This window comes from Trachurus trachurus, assembly GCF_905171665.1.
Source record: "Trachurus trachurus genome assembly, chromosome: 9".
NCBI classification, from domain to species: Eukaryota; Metazoa; Chordata; class Actinopteri; order Carangiformes; family Carangidae; genus Trachurus; species Trachurus trachurus.
The window spans coordinates 6,781,322-6,806,453 of record NC_139895.1 but is presented as its reverse complement, the minus strand read 5'-3'; the positions used below and the strand labels follow the sequence as shown (position 1 = coordinate 6,806,453).

The following is a 25,132-nucleotide window of genomic DNA, read 5'->3' as shown; positions in this document are numbered from 1 at the left end:
TGTCCAACGTGTCCTCTATTGTTTTGTTTTTATCCATCATGTTTGTGATGATTAAGTGATGAAATAAATCTGATCCTGAATCAGCAGGAGAAACTGTGTTTGTACCTTTGGTAAACTTTGTTGCGAACTCCTTTCTGGAAGGCCAACAGGTAGTTCCTCCCGTCGGCCGAGAAAACCTCCACCGCCATCGGCTGAAAGACACACACACACACATGTTTGATAAAGTCTCACAGAGGCTGCATAGAGATAATGTGTGTGTGTGTGCGTGTGTGTGTGTGTGTGTGTGTGTGTGTGTGTGTGTGTGTGTGTGTGTGTGTGCGTACTGACCTGCAGCAGGTAGCGTCTCTTGTGAACCTCCTTGATGTCCTCGTAGGCGAAGATGCTGCAGGTTCTCTTCAGCTGACTCTGACCCTGTCTGGCTCCGCGCGGGATGATCGCCTCGTGCAAACTGGACACACACACATGGTGATGTTTTAACTTTTAACCATCAACAATTTTCAAGATCTGCGACGGTGACGAGTAATTAGTAAAAATTGACTTAAAGGTGCATTGTGTAGGAATTACTCCCATCTAGCGTTGCGGTTGTATATCTCAAGCAACTCAATCGTATTTTTCATGCTGCATTCACATGATGAAATCACTGATTAATGAAAAACAGACTTTTGAACGAAATAATCGATTTTCGTGAATAGATAACAGGAGAAGTTACACAATGTCCCTTTAATTTAATTATTAATCTGACACTTACTAACTTAATTCATCCAGGTAATAATTAAATTGAACTAAAATTACTTTATATAACTGTAAGAAATGAGCGAATTGTTCAGTTTTGTGTTTTTTTCTGACTCTTCGGTCGTGTTGGACAAACTGCAGCGACAGTGGAAAAGTGTGTGTGTGCAGAGAGTGAAACGCTGGAGGAGGAGGAGGAGGAGGTGGAGGAGGTGGAGGAGCAGGAGCAGCCATCTGTTGGGAGAAAAGCTTTTTCCTCTCCTGGCTGAACTCCAGCGGAGCGGCGCAGGAACAGAGAAAGTTCCCTAAAAGGCAGAACATGTAAAGAGCTCCTTTGCTCCTCCAGCAGCATTACATCATCCCTCTGCAGTGTCCACAGCAATGATGTCATCCTGAACCGAGGGGAGGAGGAGGGAGGAGGAGGAGGGAGGAGGGCAGTGAACGCATCGTCTGTGAGCTGCAGCTTCGGCTCAGGGTTAACGAGGACGAAGACGTTACAGGTGACAGAAGTCACGTTTCCATCAGCGTGTTTAGATGCATCTAGATGTATCGCATCGGAAAATGATGATGGAAACGCTGTAATTCTAAACTAAAATCCCCTGTTCGCACAAACTGAAATACGTTCGCTATGGCCGGGTTTTGGTTGATTCAGAAGGGATGGAAACAGCTGTATTCGAATTAAGTGTGACGACGTAGCGCACTTTCACCCCATCTGCTCCCGTGTTTGCAGTTCACTCACTCACAAGACAACAACATCAGGGTTTCCGCTACATGTAATTGATTGTGACGCACCGCCACGGCAAAACAAAAGCCCCCACACCTTCATAATGACGTTTTTTTTCTTTTATACGTTAAAACAATGTAAAGCAGGGTTTACACTACCAGCTACCATGACTTTGCCCCTTTCCACTGCACAGTTCGTCAGTTCCTCCTCAGTAAAAACGAAACTTATCAACCAGCACATCCAGCGTTTCCCATATAAAGTCTTTGGTGGCCGTGGCTCTCTCTCACACACACTTAGTTTAGTTTAGTTTATTAGTTTAATAAGGGACAATGTGCAATTACATTAATCATTTAAAGGAAAAAATGAAAAGATGGTTGCACCAGATTTAGCTCCCAGCTAATTTCCATCTGTAGTCCCTACACATAACATAAAAGTAGTAAAATATACAGAATACAAGCTATTAGGCTATACATTACACACGGACAGGTTGTGCTGTGACGGTAATTATGCGCTAAATCGCGCTAATGTGTTCAAATTGCTAATTTATTTTAATGTGCATTTCCCAGTAATTCAAATCACTTTGGATGGAAACACGGCTAGAGACGGACAGAGAGGACGTGTGGACGTGTGGACGTACTTGGACGGCAGCGTGTCGATGTCCCTGATCTCCCTGGACACCGTCATGGTGTAGCCGTCGATGACGTAGAAGTGTTCTTTACCGAACAGCAGCAGCCCCTCGCTGGTGTCCAGACCCTGGACGCGGGCGCAGCGGTACATGTGCTGGATCTGAGACAGGAAGGAGGACGACATGAGGAGGACGACATGAGGAGGACATGAGATCAAGATGATGCTATGAACGTAACAGAGGATTATAAGAGTTTAGATCTTTGACATGTTGGTGAACAGTGGCGGCCCCCATCAAACTTTCAGGAAAGAAGTGTAAACACAGTAAACATAAATTACATAATAAAAAGTAATTACCATATCTGTTCACTGTTCACTCATACAGTGGGTTGTACTTTAAAATTTGTAAGCCTTTCCATTCCATATAACCGAATAAATCCACAATCAATCAATCAATCAATCAATCAATCAATCAATCAATCAATCAATCAATCAATCAATCAATCAATCAATCAATCAATCAATCAATCAAAAACTTTATTTATCCCAAAGGGGCAATTAGATTCAGATTCAGCTTTATTTGTCCTTTGCAAGGAAACTTGTTTTCACCCCCGTACGCCACACACAACCTCAAGATACATAAATACATACATTACATCACCCACCCATACACATTAAACAGGAACACACATTTAGCGACGCAATCTATTTAGTTCTGTTATAGCAGAGGGGACGAAGCTTCGGCTTAAATGCAGCATGTAGAGCAGCAAGCTTAAGTTAAAAAACAAAAACAAGAAAATAAATATAAAATAATTATGAATTTATTATTTTATATTTATTTTCTTGTTTTTGTTTTTTAACTTAAGCTTGCTGCTCTACATGCTGCTTTTAATTGCCCCTTGGGGATAAATAAAGTTTTTGATTGATTGATATTGGGTTTATTCTAGGTTGTTTTATACATTTCAATAGCGAGGGGCGCCGGCCTAATGAGTGTGTATGTGGGCTCTTAAACTTTTGGCTTCCATGTGACTTCATGCTGGTCTCTAATTAGTTACTTAAAGATTCTCCAGCTCTCTGCGCCTGTGGCCAATCAGCGCGTTTGGGTAATTTTTTCGTCATTTTTTGATTCATGATACCTGACCTGTCAATCAATGTCACTCCCCTGGCAGCGGAGACGTGCCTGTCACTCAAACAGTTACAGACGCACCCGCGTGCACACGGAGCAGACACACAACAACAAGACAGGAGACAATGGCGGCGGCCGCAGCAAAAGAAAAATCAGTTGTTTCTTTACGAAATAATCCTTTCACGAGGCGTTCGCTGGAGTAAAAAAAAAAAAAGGATAAAGGAGCTTGGACCGGAGCAACCTGACTCAAAAATCCAGCAGCAGGCAAGTGACCGTGGACGGAGTTACACAACGCTTCTCCAGTCTGTGTCATGCAACAACACAGCTGGCTGGATGTGAAGTCAGCAATGCTCTTTATTTATCTTATTTATCTGACGCCCCCCCAATTTATTTTAGCACCAGCCGCCACTGTTGGTGAATAAAAATCAAAGTTGATTTAATTTCAGCTTCATGATGAGAAACTCTCAGCTGTGATGTGAAGCATCTGTTGTTTACATCATGAGAGTGAAACTATCACTTTGTTGTATTTTCATGTTCATAATGTTCAATGCTGCAGCTGGAGGATATTTAAAAAAAGCTAAACTAGGTAACACTTTATAATAAGTTCACACTATTAAGCATTAGTTAAATATTAAATACTGAATTCATCATTTATAAACACATTTTAGACAGACGGCACTGAAGTGACGAGTGTCCTCTGACCTTCTCTCCCTCCTCCAGGAGGCGCAGCAGCGACGTGTTGTCCGTCCTCTGCTCCTCCTCGGGGCCGCCCGACTCCAGCAGCTGCTCCTGGATCTGGTCCTGACTGTCCTCGTCGGCGCCGTCCGCCGTGGACCGGGACCGTTTCAGAGGAGCCTTCACCAGACCTGGAGACCACAGAGGCACAGAGACCGGGATGTAAACTGTTTCTTTTTTTAAATCAGTTCTCCGGTAAGGAAGATGGCTTCAAACATTCATTTAAAGAGGAACTATGCAAGTCCAGTGGCTTTTCCGCTGTTTTACTAACGCTCCTCTTTGCCATGTGCATTTGTTTACAACGAAGCTGGCAAAAAATCAATACAAGTCATAACAAGTCACAAGTCATGTAGTTAAGTTAACGATCACAATTACTCCGGAGCTTTTTAATTAAGGTAAAAATGTAGCATAGCCACAGTAAGGAGAAATCCTGCTTAGTTCCTCTTTAATTTCATTTCGATTTATTCCATTCATGGTTTACATACAGTAATTCACCTGATTGCACATATTTACATGATGTACATATTGGCTTAGTGTCAACACCAATATCATACACCATTTCAGAAAATTAAAGATGATGAAAGTACATATAATAGTAACAAGAGAACAAACAAACAACAAACATCTATCTTTTCTTTTTTCCCCTTCTTTTTCTCTTTCTCCTTCTTTTTTGTAGGCACTTATTTTTTTCTTTTTTAAACATCTTCTTAAACTGAAATATACTTGTACAACTTTTGCTTTACGAACGCCATGCAACAGAAATATACATTTGTTTTAAACTTAGCCATGCAAATGTATGTTTAAAATCAAGCTGTTCCTCCAGCTTGAACATGTCCCGCAAATGTTCTTGGAGACAGTTTCCGTGGAGGGAGCCACCTTGAACCTCCTAGAAATGTCTAACGAGGAACAGCTCTTACAGTATGGAGGGAAATAATTAATAGGATACGCAGGTTACCAATTTTCCAGAGGACCCTGAAAGATCCTCTGGTTGATTTAAGCTTTAACAAACTGTACACGTCGCCTGGACTGTAATTATTTTCTGTGTGTATCCCCTCCTCCCTCTGAACTACTGAGGAAATATGATCTCTGTACAGCCTTGCCCCTTTGTTTTCTTTCTTTTCCCTTTTCTTCTGTTATTCCTTCCCCACTAAATTCATGTATCTATTTATACTATATTTATAATAATTCTCCTGTTTTTTATGTGTCCGTTTTTCCCCCCATTTAGTTTTCTTATTTTATGGAAATGGAAACTTGCATTGGTGACTATATGACTAACTTGATTTAGTCACATCAGGCCTGTATCATCTGTGTCTCTCTGGCTTCCAATAAAAGTTTAAATTACAAAAAAAAAAGCTGCTGTTTTGGAACCAGCTTGGTGGAAAAAGGAGGTAACTACTAAAATTCAGGAAACACATCATGGAGACAGTGAAATGTGTGTGTGTGTGTGTGTGTATTGACCTTTGACCCTGGCGATGGTGTCCTCTCCGTGCTCGGGCTCGTGCAGCGTGGTCTCTCCCTCCGTGCTGTGCTCCACTGAGTGCTGGTACATGCCGGGGTTTCCTGACAGCAGCCGCACGTAGTACTCCTTACTGTCGTAGCTGATGGCCCGCCGGTACCGCAAAGGCTTCTGGGAAGGCAGGAAGAAGAAGAAGGAGGTGTTTTATTATCATGTTTTTGTCTGTGGTTTCTTTTCTATCTGTGTTTCAGCATAATGAGCAGGCCCACCGCACAGGAAGTAAACCTAACACTGTTAGTTCATCATTACTTGAAGGGATAGTTCAACATTTTGGCAAATTGGCCCATTGCCATAATCCCTATAGTCATAGCAGTAGGTTTGTTATCTTTAATTGTCGGTGCAAGCTATTTTTAGAACGGCGGAGCAGAGCCGCGAGCTGCTCAGAGCTACGCTACGGAGGCTAATGGGATTTCTTGGTTTCCCTCATCAAACTCATCAAATACACAATCCAACAACTCCACAACGCTCTGGTGGACAAGTTGTGACCTGCACATTCACCACACTATGAGATAATAACACAACGTTACCAGACAGAGTTGTTTTAGAGGTAAATACAGAGACTGCTTGATGAAAAACTGTCCCTGAAGGCAACACACATCAGTGGTTTTGCATGAATTTCCCTCTAAAACAACTCTGTCTGGTAACGTTCTGTTATTATCTCATAGCGTGGTGAATGTGCAGGTCACAACTTGTCCACCAGAGCGTTGTGGAGTTGTTGGATTGTGTATTTGATGAGTTTGATGAGGAAAACCAAGAAATCCCATTAGCCTCCGTAGCGTAGCTCTGAGCAGCTCGCGGCTCTGCTCCGCCGTTCTAAAAATAGCTTGCACCGACAATTAAAGGTAATGAACCTACTGCTATGACTATAGGGATCATGACAATGGGCCAATTTGCCAAAATGTTGAACTATCCCTTTAAAACTGGCAGGAAAAAAACAAAACAACGAAACTGCAAAGTCACCACAAAACCACAGGTGAAGAACCTGCGGTGGATTTTTCCACCAGGTGCAGCTCATACACATGAAAACATCTGATTCTCTTTAGCTCCTCATTAAGTCTGAGGGAAGTGAAGTTTGAGCAGACGTCACTCAGGAGGAGGAGGAGGAGGAGGAGGAGGAGGAGGAGGGAGGGAATCTTCATCATCAGAGTTTTTTAAGACGTTAAAGACACGATGCTGCAGCGGCGTCGCACACGCAGCAACACAACACAACATGCAGCCACACCAGGCGTCACCTGAGCACGTTCAAGGACCCGAGCCAGAGCCGAGGGGATGAGGGGAACCAGAGGGGGAGAGGAGGAGGAGGAGGAGGGCTGGAGGAGGTAAAGAGGAGGAGGAGGAGGAGGAGGAGGAGACTGTGTGAGGTTCAGACCGCTAATGAAGCACATCGACCTGAACCGCTCCTTCACTTTAAAAGTCAGGGTGGGAATCGAGAGCCTTGGGATTGTGTGCGTGTCCGTTTATCGATTCCACCTTTTTTTTTTTTTTTTTTTTGCAAATGTGCACGTTTCTGATTCTGAACCAAACAACACACGCTGTGTTTTCGGGTCAGAACGAAGCAAACACTACACCTGCTTTTCTCTCTCGCGCTTGCTTATTCGTGATTCACATATAAAAATGAAAGTTATATTAAAACAATAACTAGTGAGAAAAACACAGATTTGTTTTTCTGTTTCTATTTTTCTGTGTGTAAAGCACTTTGTGTTGCATTCCCATGTATGAAAGGTGCTCTATAAATAAAGATTGATTTGATTTGATTTTGATGTGTGAAAACATTGAAATATGAAACACTGTACAGTAATAACTCCTGTGAGCACAGCTGGATCCTCAGTGGTCTATAGTGTTAACCTCTCCAGGCAGGTCAGTCCTTTCTGCTTTATTAATGCAAACAAACCCATTTCTCTTTTATTCCCTCAGCCAATGAGAATTGATAAGATAATAGATAAGGGTTAGGGTTAGGGTTAAAATATTAATGTTATGAAAATATTTTATTCTGTTCAAAACTTGTCATTTCTCTCCTGGTTTTGGAAACAGAATGGAAACACTGAAGTAAAATCAAAATCTTGATGTTTTACTAAACAAACTACAAAATCATTGTGTGAGATTGTTGAGCTCAACTCTTCAGCTAAATCTGTGACAGTGACACAAATCTGACTGTGCTCTGTGCAGAGTGAAGAGGAGGTAAACAGAGAGGAGGAGGAGGAGGTGGTGGATGTGGATGTGGGGGGGGGGGGGGGGGGGGGGGGGGTGGAGTGTTATTTGTAGAACAAACAAAGCTAAATGTGTCTGGGCCGTGCCAGGAGAAAGGAGCTGTGGCTTCCTCACATGACGGCGATGAGCTCGTCCAACTGAATCTAATTCAGGAGAGACAACGAGTCCATGGATGTGAATCTCTCTGAGTGTGAGGTTTTTATTTAGATGAATTTAAATTTAAAAAAAAAGGGAGGGAGGGTTTGTGCTGTAAGAATTCACAATAACAATATTATCAAGATATTTATGTGATATTCTATTGTAAATATTGTATTGTCTTCTTTTAGGAAAATTGTCTCTTAACTCTTAAAATTTGTATTAAATAAAACCAAATAGTGACTGGTATTCATGTGCTGTTCTAAATATTATCATTAGCAACCCCGTATAATAATCAGATAACATAAGTTATTTGCTTTAATGAGGCGTCTGTGTTTTCTGTTGTTACTTACTGAACACATAAAACGTCTTATTGTCACGTTAAAAACTGAACAACTTGACCAAGTTGGCTTTTTCTGCCGTTACATCGACTGGAGATAAAATGTGAATAAAACAGAAAACACCGGCTGTAGAGGAACAGAGATACGTTAAGATAAGATGAAATAAGACGAGATAAGATAAGATAAGATGAAATAAGATAAGATAAGTTAAGATAAGATAAGATGAAATAAGACAAGATAAATTAATATAAGATAAGATGAAATAAGACGAGATAAGTTAAGATAAGATAAGATGAAATAAGACGAGATAAGAAGAAATAAGATAAGATAAGTTAAGATAAGATACGATGAAATAAGACGAGATAAATTAAGATAAGACAAGATGAAATAAGACGAGATAAGAAGAAATAAGATAAGATAAGTTAAGATAAGATAAGATGAAATAAGACGAGATAAGAAGAAATAAGATAAGATAAGTTAAGATAAGATACGATGAAATAAGACGAGATAAATTAAGATAAGACAAGATGAAATAAGATGAGATAAGTTAAGATAAGATAAGATGAAATAAGACAAGATAAGATGAAATAAGACGAGATAAGTTAATATAAGGTAAGATGAAATAAGACGAGATAAGATAAGATAAGATGAAATAAGATGAGATAAGTTAAGATAAGATAAGATGAAATAAGACGAGATAAGTTAAGATAAGATAAGATGAAATAAGACAAGATAAGATAAGTTGAGCCACCAGAGCAGCAGTGCATCATGGGAGCGGTGCGGTACCTGAGCTGAGTTGGTGTTGGTCCCGGGCTCGGTCTCGGGGATGTAGGGGTAGTGGATGTAGAACATGTCGTTGCGGACCATCTTCTTCCTCATCCTGCACGGCCCCTCCGTCATCTCCAGCACGAACTTGTCCAGGTGGGACCCGATGGGCGGCCCCCAGAGGCCGCGCTCCCGCAGCAGCTCGTACTCGATGGACGCCCACTCCTCCGTCACGTACTTGAGCGCGTTCTGTTGCCGCTGGCGACCAGAGCAGACGAGAGGCGGCTCAGAAACACTGCTTCTTTTGTTTTTTTTTAAACTTTTTTTAAACAGGCTTCCGGTTTTGACCATAGATGATGTTCGGAAACTTGGGGATACTTTTTTTTCCTTTTTTACAGCTGCACGTTATCTTAACCCTTATAATAAAGAGTTATATAATAAAGCAGTACGATAAAATAATAATAAATACATTAAACATTAAATCAATTACACAGGTTTAAAGTGAGAAAAAGACAAAACAAAAGTAGATAAGGAAGGAAGATAAATTATGGAATATAATAAAAAGAATTATAATATAATATAAATAATTGAACATAATTAATTGTTTAATTAACTGAACGTGTGCGGTACCTCCTGATGTTCCTTGTACTGCATGGCCACCAGGTCTCGCACCACAGCGATGTGAGTGAACATCCACTGGAAAGTTTCCTGAGGTTTAGAAACACAGAGAATAAAGGTCCAGTTCAACACAGTATAACAGTCTGTGGCGTTTTCTCATGTGTTTTATTCCTCTCTCCTGCTCTCCTTGTGTATATTAATGTTTATAAAACCTCAGCCCTGTCATGCACAATCAATCAATTTTCAGGACAACCTGGGCTTTCAGAATATTCATCATGTAGTGGTGTCATATGAAGGTAGAAAAAGCTACATGATCAGAAAAAGGAAGGAAAACTAAAAAACAGAAATTAAATCTTACATTTATTTATTGGAAACACACTGAAAATTATTATAAACTTATTTTTAGACACTATATAACTTTTCTTTGAGGTATTGTGGATTAGAGTAAATAGAATAAAGGGCTCTAACTATGATACAAAATATATTATTTACATTATTTATTAAAATGCTCCACTCGTCTTTTTTGTCTTGTTTCCTGCAGTGAACCAACTTTCTCCTTCCACATGATATGATCCCATGTCTCGGTCTTAGCTTGAGTGAAATGCGTAAATGTTAATCTACGCTTTATTTATTGCATTTACGGCTGATTTGCAGATAATCGCAATCATACAAGGCAACAGAGCGACAATCATCCAGATGTAAATAAACACTCTTTGGCAAATCATGTGACGGCACACGGGTCTCCTATTGGACACAGATGTTTGAGGAAGGACTACTCCTCTTCTAGCTGAACTACAGACCGACTAAAGGCCGAAGTGTCTCGCTTTCAATAAAAAAAAGAATTACATCGCTATCATTCGGCGTTCTGGAGATAGAGGTGAAAGAGTAAAACAACACCAACCTCAGAGGGTTAACACAGTGTGTGTGTGTGTGTGTGTTTGTTTTTGTGTGTGTGTGTGTGTGTGTGTGTGTGTACCTGTGTGTGTGTGTGTGTGTGTGTGTGTGTGTACCTGTGCGGACATGCTGTTCTTGTTCAGGCTGTTCTCCTTCTTGTTGCGGCGGACGCCGAGCTTGGAGAGGCCGAAGCCGCTGCTGACTCTAGACAGTTTGGACTGAGTGGCCGGAGCCACGGCTTCACCACGACTGATGCACTTCTTCTCATGGACTGAGAGACAGAGACAGAGACAGAGGAGAGGTTAGAGCCACAGGTAGTGATTTTAATCTAGAAACCAGGAAGCCAATCAGAAGAGAGGAGGCTCTGAGACTCTCTTCAATCAGAGACTCTCTTCTGATTGGCTGACTTGTTTTCTGACTGATACAATAAAATAGAGCAGATTTCAGAATAAAACACTCAGAGAAACCAAATCCTGCAAAATTGTTGGATGGTGTCGTCCAGGTGGTGAGGGGGCGGGGCTTAGTTGTGACATCACAAAGTGACAGGAAGTCCTGAAGGCTGGTTTTAAGGCTCAGTTTCTGAATATAGGCTGTGTGCATTTCTCTGTGGACTGAGGCTTTGATACTTTCACAGTATTAATATAGAACCTAGAGCTGCTTTATAATCACACTACACATGGACATCTACCTTTATACTGTATGGAGCTTTAACACAAACATCTACCTTTATACTGTATGGAGCTTTAACACAAACATCTACCTTTATACTGTATGGAGCTTTAACACAAACATCTACCTTTATACTGTATGGAGCTTTAACACAAACATCTACATTTATACTGTATGGAGCTTTAACACAAACATCTACCTTTATACTGTATGGAGCTTTAACACAAACATCTACCTTTATACTGTATGGAGCTTTAACACAAACATCTACCTTTATACTGTATGGAGCTTTAACACAAACATCTACCTTTATACTGTATGGAGCTTTAACACAAACATCTACATTTATACTGTATGGAGCTTTAACACAAACATCTACCTTTATACTGTATGGAGCTTTAATACAAACATCTACCTTTATACCGTATGGAGCTTTAATACAAACATCTACCTTTATACCGTATGGAGCTTTAACACAAACATCTACCTTTATACTGTATGGAGCTTTAACACAAACATCTACCTTTATACTGTATGGAGCTTTAACACAAACATCTACCTTTATACTGTATGGAGCTTTAATACAAACATCTACCTTTATACGGTATGGAGCTTTAATAAATACAGGTAAATCTCCATTTTTAACTAAATTTAGCAAATTTAGAGAAGATTTCTCTGAATTGGGTTGGTAGTGATTAACCACTCGCTCTAATACGGAGTGAGAAAGAGAACCAGAACAGATTAGCAGCACTGGGCCGCCCAGGCAGAGCTCCAGATCAAAGTTACAACAACAAGAGTCTCTCCCCTAAAACAGTCGACCCAGTTACGTAACACCATAAGTCTAGGTGTTGTGTGTGTGTGTTTTTCTGTGTCTTCTTACCCAGGTGGTTCTGCCAGCTCTTCAGCGCCGGCTCCTCCAGCGCCGGCCGCGCCGTGGCGATGTCCACGTGTCCTCGGTCGTTGCAGGGCAGAGACACTTTGAAGATGTCCTCCAGCATCTGACGCTTACTGTGCATCAGCTCCGTCCACACGCGGTTCACGGCCTTCAGCAGCAGCTGCCGCCCTGCACACACACACACACAGAAACCAACTCCAGTCAAGTCCTGTGCTGCTTCGTCTATTATTATATACATCTATTATTCATCTATTCTCCTTTAGTGGTTAATGGAGTCTGTTTTGGGACGTTTTTGATTCTTTTTTACTTTTATAAACCATGTAAAAAAAAAATGTTCCTCATCCTCATGTTTGGTCTTTTTTTTGTTTCTGCACAACTTCACCTCTATGATCTGATAATTATTTGTTCACTTTGACCTGCTTTATGAACATATTGGGTAGAGATGCACCGATCAATCTGCCGCCGATTAAAAACGCCGGTGACTGTCGTAATTTCTGGTTTTCGACCGATCAAAGTGACCTGCATGCGCGGTGCGTAGCAGCTCAACGCGCCCAGAGCAAAACAGCAGCGAAGCTAAAAACTAGCAGAAGACTCAGGAAGAAAACATGCCGCTGATTTGGACTCATTTCACTGTGTGGCAGGACGACCCAAAACACGCTTGCAAGTCAAAAGTAAGCCGTGGAGGATAATGGCACTGTTGAAACTCTCACTATATTTCTTATTTGTGATGTTTTATTCTTGAAAAGGGGGGTTATGATGATACAGCATCATAGCCTACCACTAGTTGTGGATTTAATTGCAGTTATATAAGCAAAATGTTGTCTGGGAGAGGGGTACTTGTTTTAAATTTGGGAAAGGGTACTCAAGCCAAACAAATATGGTGTCTATTGTATGATTATAACTATTTCTTAGATAGAAAATCGGTATCGGAAAAAACGGTTTTGGCAGGTCAGACCTCTTTTAAAACCGGGAATCGGTATCGGCCAAGAATTTTGCAATCGGTGCATCTCTAATATTGGGCCCCAAAAATACCCATTAATCAATTCGTCGAATCAGCTGATTCAACAAAAAAATGACAAATATATGAAAAGAAACGTGATGCCTGTACGTCAATGATCATATCTCTGGTTTTTACACGATTTATCAACGTCAAAGAGGAACTGAGGGAGAGAGTTTTGATATCTGCTCTTTCCAGTGAAGTTGAACAGCAGCGCTCCAGGTGAATAACACACCAACACGTTACATGGTAAAACATGTCGGCTTTACACCTGCGGCTGAAGATTCCATGGAGCTCAACTCTTTAGACGTTAAAGAGACTGAGTTTGCAGTTTCTCTCAGCGTCAGATATCGGATCAGTTTGAAAATGACAAATTTAATTCAAACACAGCGAAGCCTTAAAATATCATCAAGAAAAAAAAGAAACTAGTGTTGAATTAAAACTTGTCTAAAGACCGTGTGGATGTTTGTTCTCACCCTCGCTGACGTCGTGGCTGTGCGTGGCGTCGCCGTCGTTCTCGGCGGGGATCATGACGTGCCAGGTCGTCATCCGGGCCTCGGCCTCCAGACCGAAGCCCTCCACGCTGCTAAACAACACACACACACACACACACACTGAATTAATGCGTTTGTTTTTATTGTATGTTTTATTATTATTATTGTCTTGTCTTTATTTTTGCTTCACTTATTCAACTTGGAGAATTTTCAAAGTAAAGGTCTTAAAATATTACTCAGAAAAACAGAAAATTTATACATTTTCTTCAAGTGAAATCAATACGCTTCTGTAATATTATGACTCTTCTGTCTTCTTTGTTAATTTTCACACTTGGTGAATTCCTCCTGCGGGCGGGTTGGATGCTTTGCCACCCACTGCTCTAGTCTGATATCATAATTAACCTCAATTAGGCGATTAGACTCATAATTAATCTGGCTTTTATGTAACGTCTGTGTCCAGCAGCTACAGCTTCATCACACTCCGTCTTTACACCTTCATCCAAGTCACTTTTTTTACCCTCCTTTTGGACCCGTAATGCATTTTAACCACATCCATGAAAATGTCCACCTCCGCCTATGGGTTTTTTTTATGTATTTTAAAGGAAAATTTTTAACTAACAGATATCACCATGAAACTTCCCAAGTTTATCACTCACATTAAGACAAATATTTTTTGTATTACAAGTTTTGTCAAATTTTATGTTTAAATATGTAAATGAGGCAATATCTAATGAAATATGCGCTAATTTCCAGAACCGAAATCTGAACAATGGATAAAGCCCCTTTTGAAATTCTTGTTTTATTTTGTTGACATATTAGAGTCAGAAGTTTTCACCGAGGGGATTTTGGATATCTCTTTTTATCACTAAAATACTGTCACCAGCCATAAACCCCATAGAAATTTTTGTTTTTGTAGCAAAAACAACTGGCCAGGAAGGGGTTAAAAATTTTGAAACCCATGTCAAACTGATGTCTAAATTTTGTCCAGGGGTCATGGAAGTGGAACAAATTTCAGGATCATCTGAGGGTAAATATTCATCATCTTAAAGGGATAGTTCAACATTTTGGCAAATTGGCCCATTGCCATAATCCCTATAGTCATAGCAGTAGGTTTGTTACCTTTAATTGTCGGTGCAAGCTATTTTTAGAACGGCGGAGCAGAGCCGCGAGCTGCTCAGAGCTACGCTACGGAGGCTCATGGGATTTCTTGGTTTCCCTCATCAAACTCATCAAATACACAATCCAACAACTCCACAACGCTCTGGTGGACAAGTTGTGACCTGCACATTCACCACGCTATGAGATAATAACACAACGTTACCAGACAGAGTTGTTTTAGAGGGAAATTCATGCAAAACCGCTGATGCGAGTTGCCTTCAGGGACAGTTTTTCAGCAATCAGTCTCTGTATTTCCCTCTAAAACCACTCTGTCTGGTAATGTTCTGTTATCTCATAGCGTGGTGAATGTGCAGCTCACAACTTGTCCACCAGAGCGTTGTGGAGTTGTTGGATTGTGTGTTTGATGAGGGAAACCAAGAAATCCCATTAGCCTCGGTAGCGTAGCTCTGAGCAGCTCGCGGCTCTGCTCCGCCGTTCTAAAACCATCTTGCACCGACAATTAAAGGTAACGAACCAAATACACAATCCAACAACTCCAAAATGCTCTGGTGGACAAGTTGTGACCTGCACATTCACCATGCTATGAGATAATAACAGAACGTTACGAAATGGAGTTGTTTTCGAGCCAAATGCAGAGACTGCTTGATGAAAAACTGCCTCTGAAGGGAACACGCATGAGCGGTTTTTGCATGAATTTAACTTGAATTTGCCCAAAAAATGTTGAACTATCCCTTTAAAACAAACCACCCGACACCCAGTCACCCACCTCCCGCTGTGCAGGCAGATGAAGCAGTGAGCCAGACAGGCCACGAAGTCCTGGTCGTGGTTCCCGGGCCCCAGCACCAGGTTGCGGTTGACAGTGAGGACTCGCAGCGCGTCGAGCAGAGCCACCTGCTGCGCCACCGTCTTGTGCGGCCGACAGAGCTGGTAGAGCACGGTGCGGTTCAGGCAGTGGTAGATGGTGTCGAGGGAGAGGCCCTGAGACCGCCGCTTGGACTGCAGGAGGAGAGAGAAACAGAGAGGGAGAGGGAGAGTCAGTGTGTTTCTGTGCCGAGGATAAAAGCTGCTGTGGAAACAACTCGTGTTGAGCAACAGGAGCTGAAGCAGCTTCAGAGAATGAACCTTTGTTCCTGCAGAGTTTCTGTGTCTGAGCAGAAAACGGCTTAAAGACTCTAAGTGGAAACACACGACATGAATTACTGACTACAGAGTTATTATCCTACTATTTCTGGGTTTTTTTTAATTTATTGACTTTCTTTCTTTATTATCTACTCTTTATTTCTTTATTGGCACCAAAGCTATGGAACGACCTCAGACAACTACCATCATTGCATGTTTTTATGGCCTTTGATTCCATTTAAATTGATGTCTTTTAATCTGCTATTATTTATCTTATTGACAAATTGTTACTTACGTGCTGTGCTTTAAATTGTTTTATTGGTTTTATATAGTGTTAGGTAACACTTTACAATAATGGTCCCTTAATTAACGTTAGTAAGTATATTATTAAGCATTAATATATAAACGAATGTGTTAATTAATGCTGAGTTTCTATTCTGTTTCTTCTATTTAACTTAGCACTTGCTACAAATGCATACATAATGATAACTAACTACATTATTCAACTTTTAAATGTATTAACTAACTTTGAGTAGTAAACATTAATTAACTGCTTATTACTAGGCTGCATTAATTAATGTGTTTCCTAATCCTAAGTAATACATAATAATGATTGTTAATATATCTGTAAACAGTTAATTAATGCTTAATAATGTACTAACTAACGTTAATTAAGGGACCCTTATTGTCAAGTGTTACCGTGTTATTTTAATGTATTTTATTTTTATTGTTTTTTGTTGTATGTACATTTTTATGCCTTATGCCGATTGTATATTTTATGTTTAATTTTGTACAGCACTTTGGTCCACCGGGTTTTTAAAGTGCTTTATAAATAAAGTTGGTATGTATCTTTTTTATCCCTCCCACAAAGGAGAACAGTTCTCAGTGTAAATCCAGTGTCAACATGTAAACAGCACAGAATACATACAACAAATACATAAATAAGGAAAATAATGAAATAAATAAGTAAATGAAATAAACATGTTTAAAAATAACAATGAAAAAGAAAAGAAAAAAGAAAAATTAATAAAATAAAGGGGGGATATCTTCTTTTTTTCTTTCTTTTTTAACCATAAATGTCTCTTGTCACTCGCTCAGTTTGGTTTATGTGATGTAATTCAATAACTTTAAGATAATTAAATAGTTGTACTAGTTGAGTGTTCTTCTGTTCAATCCAAACTTTGTTCACATTACATATGGTTTAGATTTTATTTATTTCTTTGTAGCTGAGGAGGAATAATGGAAATATCAAATCACATGATTATGATCAGCACTCGGACTGAGCACAGTAATGGTCTTGAAAATGGTCTGGCATTGGTTTGGTCTCGGTCTTGACTCTGTCAAAATGTCAAAATGAGAACGGCAATAATTGTTTTAAATGGTTGTTTACACATTAGTTTTCCTACATTTATATTTCCAGTCACCTGTGTGTAATTAGAAAAAGGTAAAATTATAATATACAGCGGGGAAAATAAGTATTGAACGCGTCAACATTTTTCTCAGAAAACATATTTCTAGTAGAGCTATTGACATGAAATTTTCACCAGATGTCGGCATCAACCCAAGTAATGCACACATAGAAAGAAATCCGAACATTAATGTCCATAAATTAAGTTATGTGTAATAAAGTGAAATGACACAGGGAATAAGTATTGAACACATGAAGAAAAGGAGGGGAAAAAAGGTATGGAAAGACAAGAAAGCAGCTGGAGTTTGTCAGTATTTAGAATGTAATCCTGTCTCCTATCAGTGCTAAGTAATATCTGCTGGTTTAGTCCTGATTGATGCCTTTTAAAAAGGTTTCTCACCACCAAGGTGTCAGACAAGAAGTATTGCATGATGGGCAATGGCAAAGAGCTGTCTAAGAGCTGTCTAAAGACCTATGCAACCAAAGATTTCAGACAGAAGAGTCAAAACAATAATCAGAAGGGTTCCCTAACAGTCCAGGACACTGGTGGAGAGCTTCAGAAAGACCTGGGATCAGCAGGTACAGTTGTTTCAAAGAAAACAATAAGTAATGCACTCAACCGCCATGGCCTCCATGCACACACACCATGCAAGACATGGCGGTCGAGTGTATTACTTATTGTTTTCTCTGAAACAACTGTACCTGCTGATCCCAGGTCTTTCTGAAGCTCTCCACCAGTGTCCTGGACTGTTAGGGAACCCTTCTGATTATTGTTTTGACTCCTGTTTTGCAATAGTAAGGTTGTGTAGGTCTTTAGACAGCTCTTAGACAGCTCATTGCCATTGCCCACCATGCAATACTTATTGTCTGCCACCTTGGTGGTGAGAAACCTTTTTAAAAGGCATCAATCAGGACTAAACCAGCAGATATTACTTAGCACTGATAGGAGATAGGATTACATTCTAAATACTGACAAACTCCAGCTACTTTCTTGTCTTTCCATACCTTTTTTCCCCTCCTTTTCTTCATGTGTTCAATACTTATTCCCTGTGTCATTTCACTTTATTACACATAACTTAATTTATGGACATTAATGTTCGAATTTCTTTGTATGTGTGCATTACTTGGGTTGATGCCGACATCTGGTGAAAATTTCATGTCAATAGCTCTATTAGAAATATGTTTTCTGAGAAAAATGTTGACGCGTTCAATACTTATTTTCCCCGCTGTAACTCTTCTATTACTGTTTGATTCAGCATCATGTCGATGAAACACAAGGCTCTAATTTAATCCTGACTGAGCTGAACTGGTTCTTAATGAAGACGCCGCCGCCGGCTGCTCTGGAGAAAACCACGACTGAACTCTGCTGCTTTTTGCTGCGTTTTGATGAGTTTGTCGACTTTAATTTGATGATTTTAATGTCTTTTCTTGTGCAGTTTTATTGAAACGATGTCGATTCCTGAGGCACAGGAAACTCTTTCCTTCTACTAATCCAAATCTTGTTCCCCACTACATCACATTGACAGATAAACCATCCATCTATCTACTGTATGTGTGTTTATGTTAGTCTTTAGTACTGTACCTGTCCTATGAGCTGCACGATGAAGTCCACCACCAGCTTGGAGTCCTTGTTGAACATGCCCTGCCACAGCTTGTCCACCACTCGCTGGGTGAAGTAGAAGACGTTGTTGACCAGGATCTGGTAGCTGCCGCTGCTGCTGAGCGGCAGAGACGCGTCCTCACCTGGACACGGGAACAGAAATATTCAAGTCATTAACTGTCATCTAAACCAAATGTTTAAGTTTATTTTTTATCGTTCTTTTTAATTAAAAATGACACGCTTGAATTCCTAGCAATTCGATGTTACTGTATGTTGTAAATGTGCATTTACCTTTATTTTGACGCACATCTGCCGACATGGTTCTGACATAATCTTTTTTGGAAAGTGATGGTATTTAGGAACCTTTACGATTCATTAACTCATTGAGTGCCAACCACGTAATTTCTCGTTTTTCGTTCCCATGCGTTGAGTGCCGAAAACGTAATTTTACGTTTTTTGCTTTTTTTTTAAATTATGAAAATAGACACTTTAATACACATTATATGTAAATTTGGGGACTCTACGACGAGGAGAACTGAAATAGATGACGATCAAAGTCACATGACAGCTCATGATCTGGAAGTTTTTATCATAACTCGGCTTCTGCAAACGAGTTCTGCATGCAGATGCAGCGCAGCTGCTCCGCTGCTGCTCTGCTCTCACCCGCGCTGCTGCTCCAGCTGCTCCAGCTGCTCGGAGCAGAAACAGGAAGCTCTCAGCCGACAGTCCGCCCGGTCTTCAGCTGGAGCAACACCGTGTCCTCCCCAAAGTCCTCCCGCGGTAAAATCTGATGGTCTCTGGACCAAAGCAGACCGGCATCACCGACCCGTACCACAGACGGACCGCGACCACCGGCGGGACCGGTCTTCCCGAGCCGCGGTGGCCGACTGACCCTCACGCTCCGCGGCGAGAAGCTGTGACACGGCACGGTGCGTCTGTGTTATTGTTGTTTAGTGGCGCCCCCCCCCGCCCCCGCTGGTGGTTTTGTGAATAGAACAACAACTGTTGTATATATTTATCTTATACGAGCCCTTTGATCCAGAAATGCGAGTGTCAGAAGAGCGACAGACACAAACAGAGCACCTTTCATAAAAGACGCTCTATCTCCTTTTCTAGAAAAAAAGGAGGGATTTTGGTGAAACCCAGCCATGTTTAGCTTGACTTTTCTCAGGAACGGAGGCACGTAGAAACAAACGGTTTGTGGCCACTTGAAGCATTAAGGTAAACCTTTCAATTGAGCCACAGTATGTGTTGGTGGCAATAATATAGAATACACTGTGGCTCTACATAAAAAGTCAAAAATGGTCTAAATTGCCGGTACACTTGACTAAAACTTTGGAAAGGAGCGCGGCACTCAATGAGTTAATTGTGGTGTTTAATTCCGCAATTGTGAAAACATCCCTAAGGCTTGTATTATCTCTAATGTGCAGCGACCTCTTCTTAAAATTGTATCTTTTATCTAGTCAGACGGATGTTTTTATATTATTCTATTGTTCATCAGTGTTTATTTCTGTTCTCTAAATGATAAAGCATCTCTCTCTGATCTAAAATGAGCAGAAATAATTATCTGTACAGGTTTTTAGAGACAGAATGTAACGTCAGTGATTTAAGAAACGAGCCAAAACTCTTTTGTTATGTCTTAATCGGAGGAAATAAGCTTTGACACTAAATCTAACAACGGTGTCCTATAATTTTACTGTCCTATAATGTTTTTGTCCAATAGAAAACAGGCTGAAATGTGCTGGTTAATATCTTTTAGATGATTCTGTATCTAGAAGAAACAGGCTGCAGGATACAAGAGTCTGTATCAATTTGTTTAAATCAGGAAACATTATTATTATTTGCTGCAGTTTTTATCTAAATTAAATACATTATTTCATTGATTTTAATCATTCTAATTCTTAATTTATTTATTTTTATATTTTAAACCGTCTCTCACTGGCTTGTTTCTCTCTTTTTCTTTTAAATGTGTTTTTATTGTCTAGGATTTTCATGCACTTTGAAGTCGCCTGGTGTATGAATGAATTGTGGTACACAAGTCAATTTTTGCCTTTTGCCTTCATGTGATACGCTGAAAGTGTCTGCAGCTCTCTGCATCACAGCTGGGAGATCTGCTGAGTCATGGTGCAAATACTGAACAGAGATACAGAATAACAACAACTCCACGTCCGAGCTGAACGAGCAGCCGGACGCTTTTCTGTTCATCTGAAGTCGTGTGTTTGTGGTTTTTGTGTTTTTTTCTTGAAGATTTAAGATGAGTGTGAGATGACGATGACAATGATGATGATGTTTGGAGGAAGTGCCGACTCATTGTGAGGTTTGCAGTGAGAGTGGTTTCGTGCTGACCTAGCAGGACGTCTGCAGCCAGCAGATGCTCCATGACTCCGTCCAGGATGTTGGACTGAAACTCCTTCTGCTGAGTCCTGGTGGATCGCTCCGGGGAAGCCTGGACAGAGAGGGAGAAAGAGTTGTTTTAAACCTTTCATTCAGAGTCTGTGGCATTTTCTTCTGTATTTTATTTCTCTCTCCTTGTGTATTAATGTTTATAAAACTTCAGCCCTGTGATGCACAATCAGATAATTTACATCCCTTTTTTTCAGGACAACCTGGGCTTTCAGAATATTCCTCCTGTAGTGGTGTCCTATGAATGTAGAAAAGCTACATGATCAGAAAACGGAAGGAAAAAAGTGGTAAGATTTAAAAAAAGAAAAAAGAAAAAAAAAAGTTAAACACTTTCCAGAAAAAGGTCGCAAAAATGTCTCAAACACAATTCTAGAAACAAATGTAAAAAAAAGTAAAAAAAAAGAAAATACTAGAAAAAGTGGTAAAAAAAAATTCTCAAAAAAGTATTAAAATTCTAGAAAAAAGTTTGAATAATGTTTCAAAAAAAATTCTAGAAAAAAATTAAAAATGAAAAAAAAAAAAAGTAAAAAAAAAAATTCTAGAAAAAGTGGTAACATTTCTAAAAAAAAAAGTTTTAAAATTCTAGAAAAAAAAGTTTGAATAATGTTTCAAAAACTCTAGAAAAAAATTCAAAAGTAAAAAAAAAAAGTAAAAAAAAAAATCGGTAACATTTCTACAAAAAAAAGTTTTAAAATTCTAGAAAAAAAAGTTTGAATAATGTTTCAAAAACAATTCTAGAAAAAAATGAAAAATGAATAAGAAAAAAATTAAAAAAAATAAAATCTAGAAAAAGTGGTTACCCCACAAAAAAAAAGTAAAAAAAATTCTAGAAAAAAAGTGGTAAAATTTCAAGAAAAAGTTAGGGACCCCCTTGAATCCTCTCATTATTTCTAAAGGCCAAAGTGTCTCGCTTTCAATAAAAAAAGAATTACATCGATATCATTCGACGTTGCAGAGACAGACGTAAAAGAGTCAAACAACCTCCTGCCATCGTATACGACAGCACCGACCTCGGAGGGTTAAACCGTTAAACTGTCTCTGATTGGCCGAGGCCGTGTGTCCTCCTCACCTCCAGCAGCAGGTCGATGACGGGCGTCTGCTTGCTGGCCGGCGTCATGCACAGGTTGTCCATGATCAGGACCCTCATGAAGTCGAAGACGTACTTCTTGGCCGGGTGGTTGGTCAGCGACGTCTTGGAGCCCACGTTGCAGTACTCGGACTGGCTGCGGTTCATCCCCGAGTCGCCGGCGAAGGCCTTGAACTCCTCGGTGGGAGACCCCGCTTCGTCGTCCAGATCGGTCACCTGGAGGAGAATTTTACTTATTTGCACTTTATTGTATTTTATTTAAACTTTCTACTACTTCTATTCTATTACTTTTAAAGATTTTATTTTGTATTTTCATTCAACCTCCAAAAAAGGTACACAAGAATTTCACTGTAATTACTCGTAATTGTGACAAATAAACTTGAATCAAATTGAATTTATGATTTTTTTTTTTGCTGATTTACGTAAGCCAAATATAATTCCTCAATATTTCCTTGATTTCCCTCATTTTCAGTCTGTTTGCCCCTTAAGTTGACTTGAAACACTAACAAAAGTTGATTTTTGTTTTACAACAGTAGTGACGTCAGTTATAGTATTTAGAGCTATAAAGTTTAATTCATATTTACCCACTACATCAGAGCCTTTCTTAACCTCAGGTGTGAATATAAACTATTAAAATATATCTGTATTAGCTATGAGAAGCAGGAAGTTAAAACACTTTATAATAAGTACACACTATTAAGCATTAGTTAAGCTTTAAATACTGAATTCATAATGTATAACACATGAATACTCATTAGTATGTAGTTTATAAACACAGTTAAACATGTTTTACTCATCATTGATAAGCACTAACTGTGTTTATAAACTACATACTAATGAGTTAATGAATTCAGTATTTATTACCGGTAATGCTCAACTAATGCTTCATAGTGTGTACTTATTATAAAATGTTACCAAATAAAATTATCATTATCGCTTATTCCTTTAAAAAAAGTCACCTTGCTCCCTATTGTTTCTGTGGTTTAAAGCTTTTTCTCAGGAAACTAAACTGTCAGAAAGTTTAGAGAAAAAGCTGCAGCATCGACTCTCACTCCTAAATAAATAACTTCAGCCCAGTCACAATAAATCTGCAGCAGGTGGAGAAGCTTTACTGATCAATACTTTGATTTGATTTTAAGCTTTAAATCTGCTCAGTCTTGGAGAAAAAACTCCTCATACTGTATGCTGAAAAAGAAAAAGTCTTAACACATTTCGCTTTGTGCAGCCAGAAGGAGGTAAAGGACGCTGGGACTCACCATCTCGGAGTACGGCCGGATGTTGAAGGGGAAGACGGACGCCGCCAGGGCGCACAGGAACTCGGGGCTGTGCCACATGGGCGCCAGGTCGGGCACGTTGTGGTACAAGTACCTGAAGAACTGCATGAGGGTGACGGGGTATTCTCTGAGCCAGGAGCCCTCCTCCTCCGACTGCCACGGCTGAAACAACAACAACAACAACCAGGACAAACCCATCAAACTCTGACTTTAATCAATCACAATCAATCACTGGGAGGGAAACTTCCTCTGTTAAAGGGATAGTTCACCCAAAATTGAAATTTCACTCATTATCTACTCACCCTCATGTGGACTAAGGGCTGGGAGAAGTTTCAGAGTCCTCCGTGGCTTCTCTGAGTTACAGGGGGTCTCGGCGTAGCAGTGCATGTCCATATAACGGTTGCAAATGGATACCAACTGTCTTCGTATCAAAAAGACACACCAAAAAACATCCAAATACCTCCATGCTGCTCGTATGTAATGTCCGTCTTGTATTGAAGCCCCGAAATGCGAAATTGTCCCGAAAAAAAGCTCCTCTCCGGAAGAGGAGCTTCCGCTACAAACAAGCTTGAAATATAGACTTATTTAATTTTTTTCGGGACAATTTCGCATTTCGGTGCTTCAATACAAGACGGACATTACGTACGAGCAGCATGGAGGTATTTGGATGTTTTTTGGTGTGTCTTTTTGTTACGAAGACAGTTGGTATCCATTTGCAACCGTTATATGGACATGCACTGCTACGCCGAGACCCCCTGTAACTCAGAGAAGCCACGGAGGACTCTGAAACTTCTCCCAGCCCTTAGTCCACATGAGGGTGAGTAGATAATGAGTGAAATTTCAATTTTGGGTGAACTATCCCTTTAAAGCAGCGAAGGTGTTGATTTATGACTGGACCACAGGACGTCCTGCAGGAAACATGGAGGACGACTGTGTGTGCATGTGTGGAGTTGATTTTGATGGATTAAACAACACGATCCAGGATGATCCGGACTTTTTTTTTTTTTATAAAGGAAAAGGCTAAACTTGAGAAACGTCTTACTAATCTTTAAAAACACCTGTGTGTGTGTTCAGCTTTGGGGGAAAATGTGTTGAATCTAATTTAGTGACAAACTATTGTATGTAAATAAAATATTTTTTAACCAGTTCATGTGGAAAAATAAACATGTATTCTGTCATCAGATTTATATACTCAATCATAATTAATCACAAACTACCCGGACATTTTTTATTTGATCTAAATGCAAATTAAAGGGTTATTTTTTTTCGAATGTTTAATAATGGACAAATGTGCTGCTTTGTGCAAACTTTAACTTTAATATGCATGAACTATAAACAATAAAATATGTTGTCCAGAAACCTTCAAAGGCCTCGCTGTATCACAACTGTGTATCATTTAACAGCCAATACAACTGAATGTGCTTTAATCAAATTGTGGCATTAAAAGGAATTTCCATTAACACATTACAATCATGTTAACTTGATTTAAGATGCCATTTATTCTCCACTTGATCAACTATTTGAAAGATTTTTTCCCTGCTACTCTATTAAAAATCTTCTATTTTATATAATTTATATTATCTAATATTTTATCAAAATATTTTGTCCAGAAACCTTCAAAGGCCTCGCTGTAACCAAGGGCGTCAGTTTAC

The 25,132-nt window shown here is 39.7% G+C and overlaps 1 protein-coding gene across 1 annotated transcript in view; it reads right to left on the bottom strand.

Annotated features, from left to right (window-relative positions):
* The window catches only part of wdfy3 (WD repeat and FYVE domain containing 3), a 178,009-nt gene that overhangs the window by 17,932 nt on the left and 134,945 nt on the right, over positions 1-25,132 (bottom strand). Inside the window, exons 33-47 of the mRNA XM_083979941.1 lie at positions 23,463-23,642; positions 22,189-22,422; positions 21,063-21,162; positions 18,699-18,859; positions 15,356-15,585; positions 13,453-13,562; positions 11,965-12,147; positions 10,532-10,686; positions 9,534-9,611; positions 8,925-9,161; positions 5,397-5,565; positions 3,906-4,069; positions 2,091-2,239; positions 328-448; positions 106-191 (exon numbers count right to left, since the gene is read on the bottom strand). Coding sequence (XP_083836067.1) covers positions 106-191; positions 328-448; positions 2,091-2,239; positions 3,906-4,069; positions 5,397-5,565; positions 8,925-9,161; positions 9,534-9,611; positions 10,532-10,686; positions 11,965-12,147; positions 13,453-13,562; positions 15,356-15,585; positions 18,699-18,859; positions 21,063-21,162; positions 22,189-22,422; positions 23,463-23,642 — 2,357 coding nt within the window. The remainder of the gene's footprint in view (positions 1-105; positions 192-327; positions 449-2,090; positions 2,240-3,905; positions 4,070-5,396; positions 5,566-8,924; positions 9,162-9,533; positions 9,612-10,531; positions 10,687-11,964; positions 12,148-13,452; positions 13,563-15,355; positions 15,586-18,698; positions 18,860-21,062; positions 21,163-22,188; positions 22,423-23,462; positions 23,643-25,132) is intronic.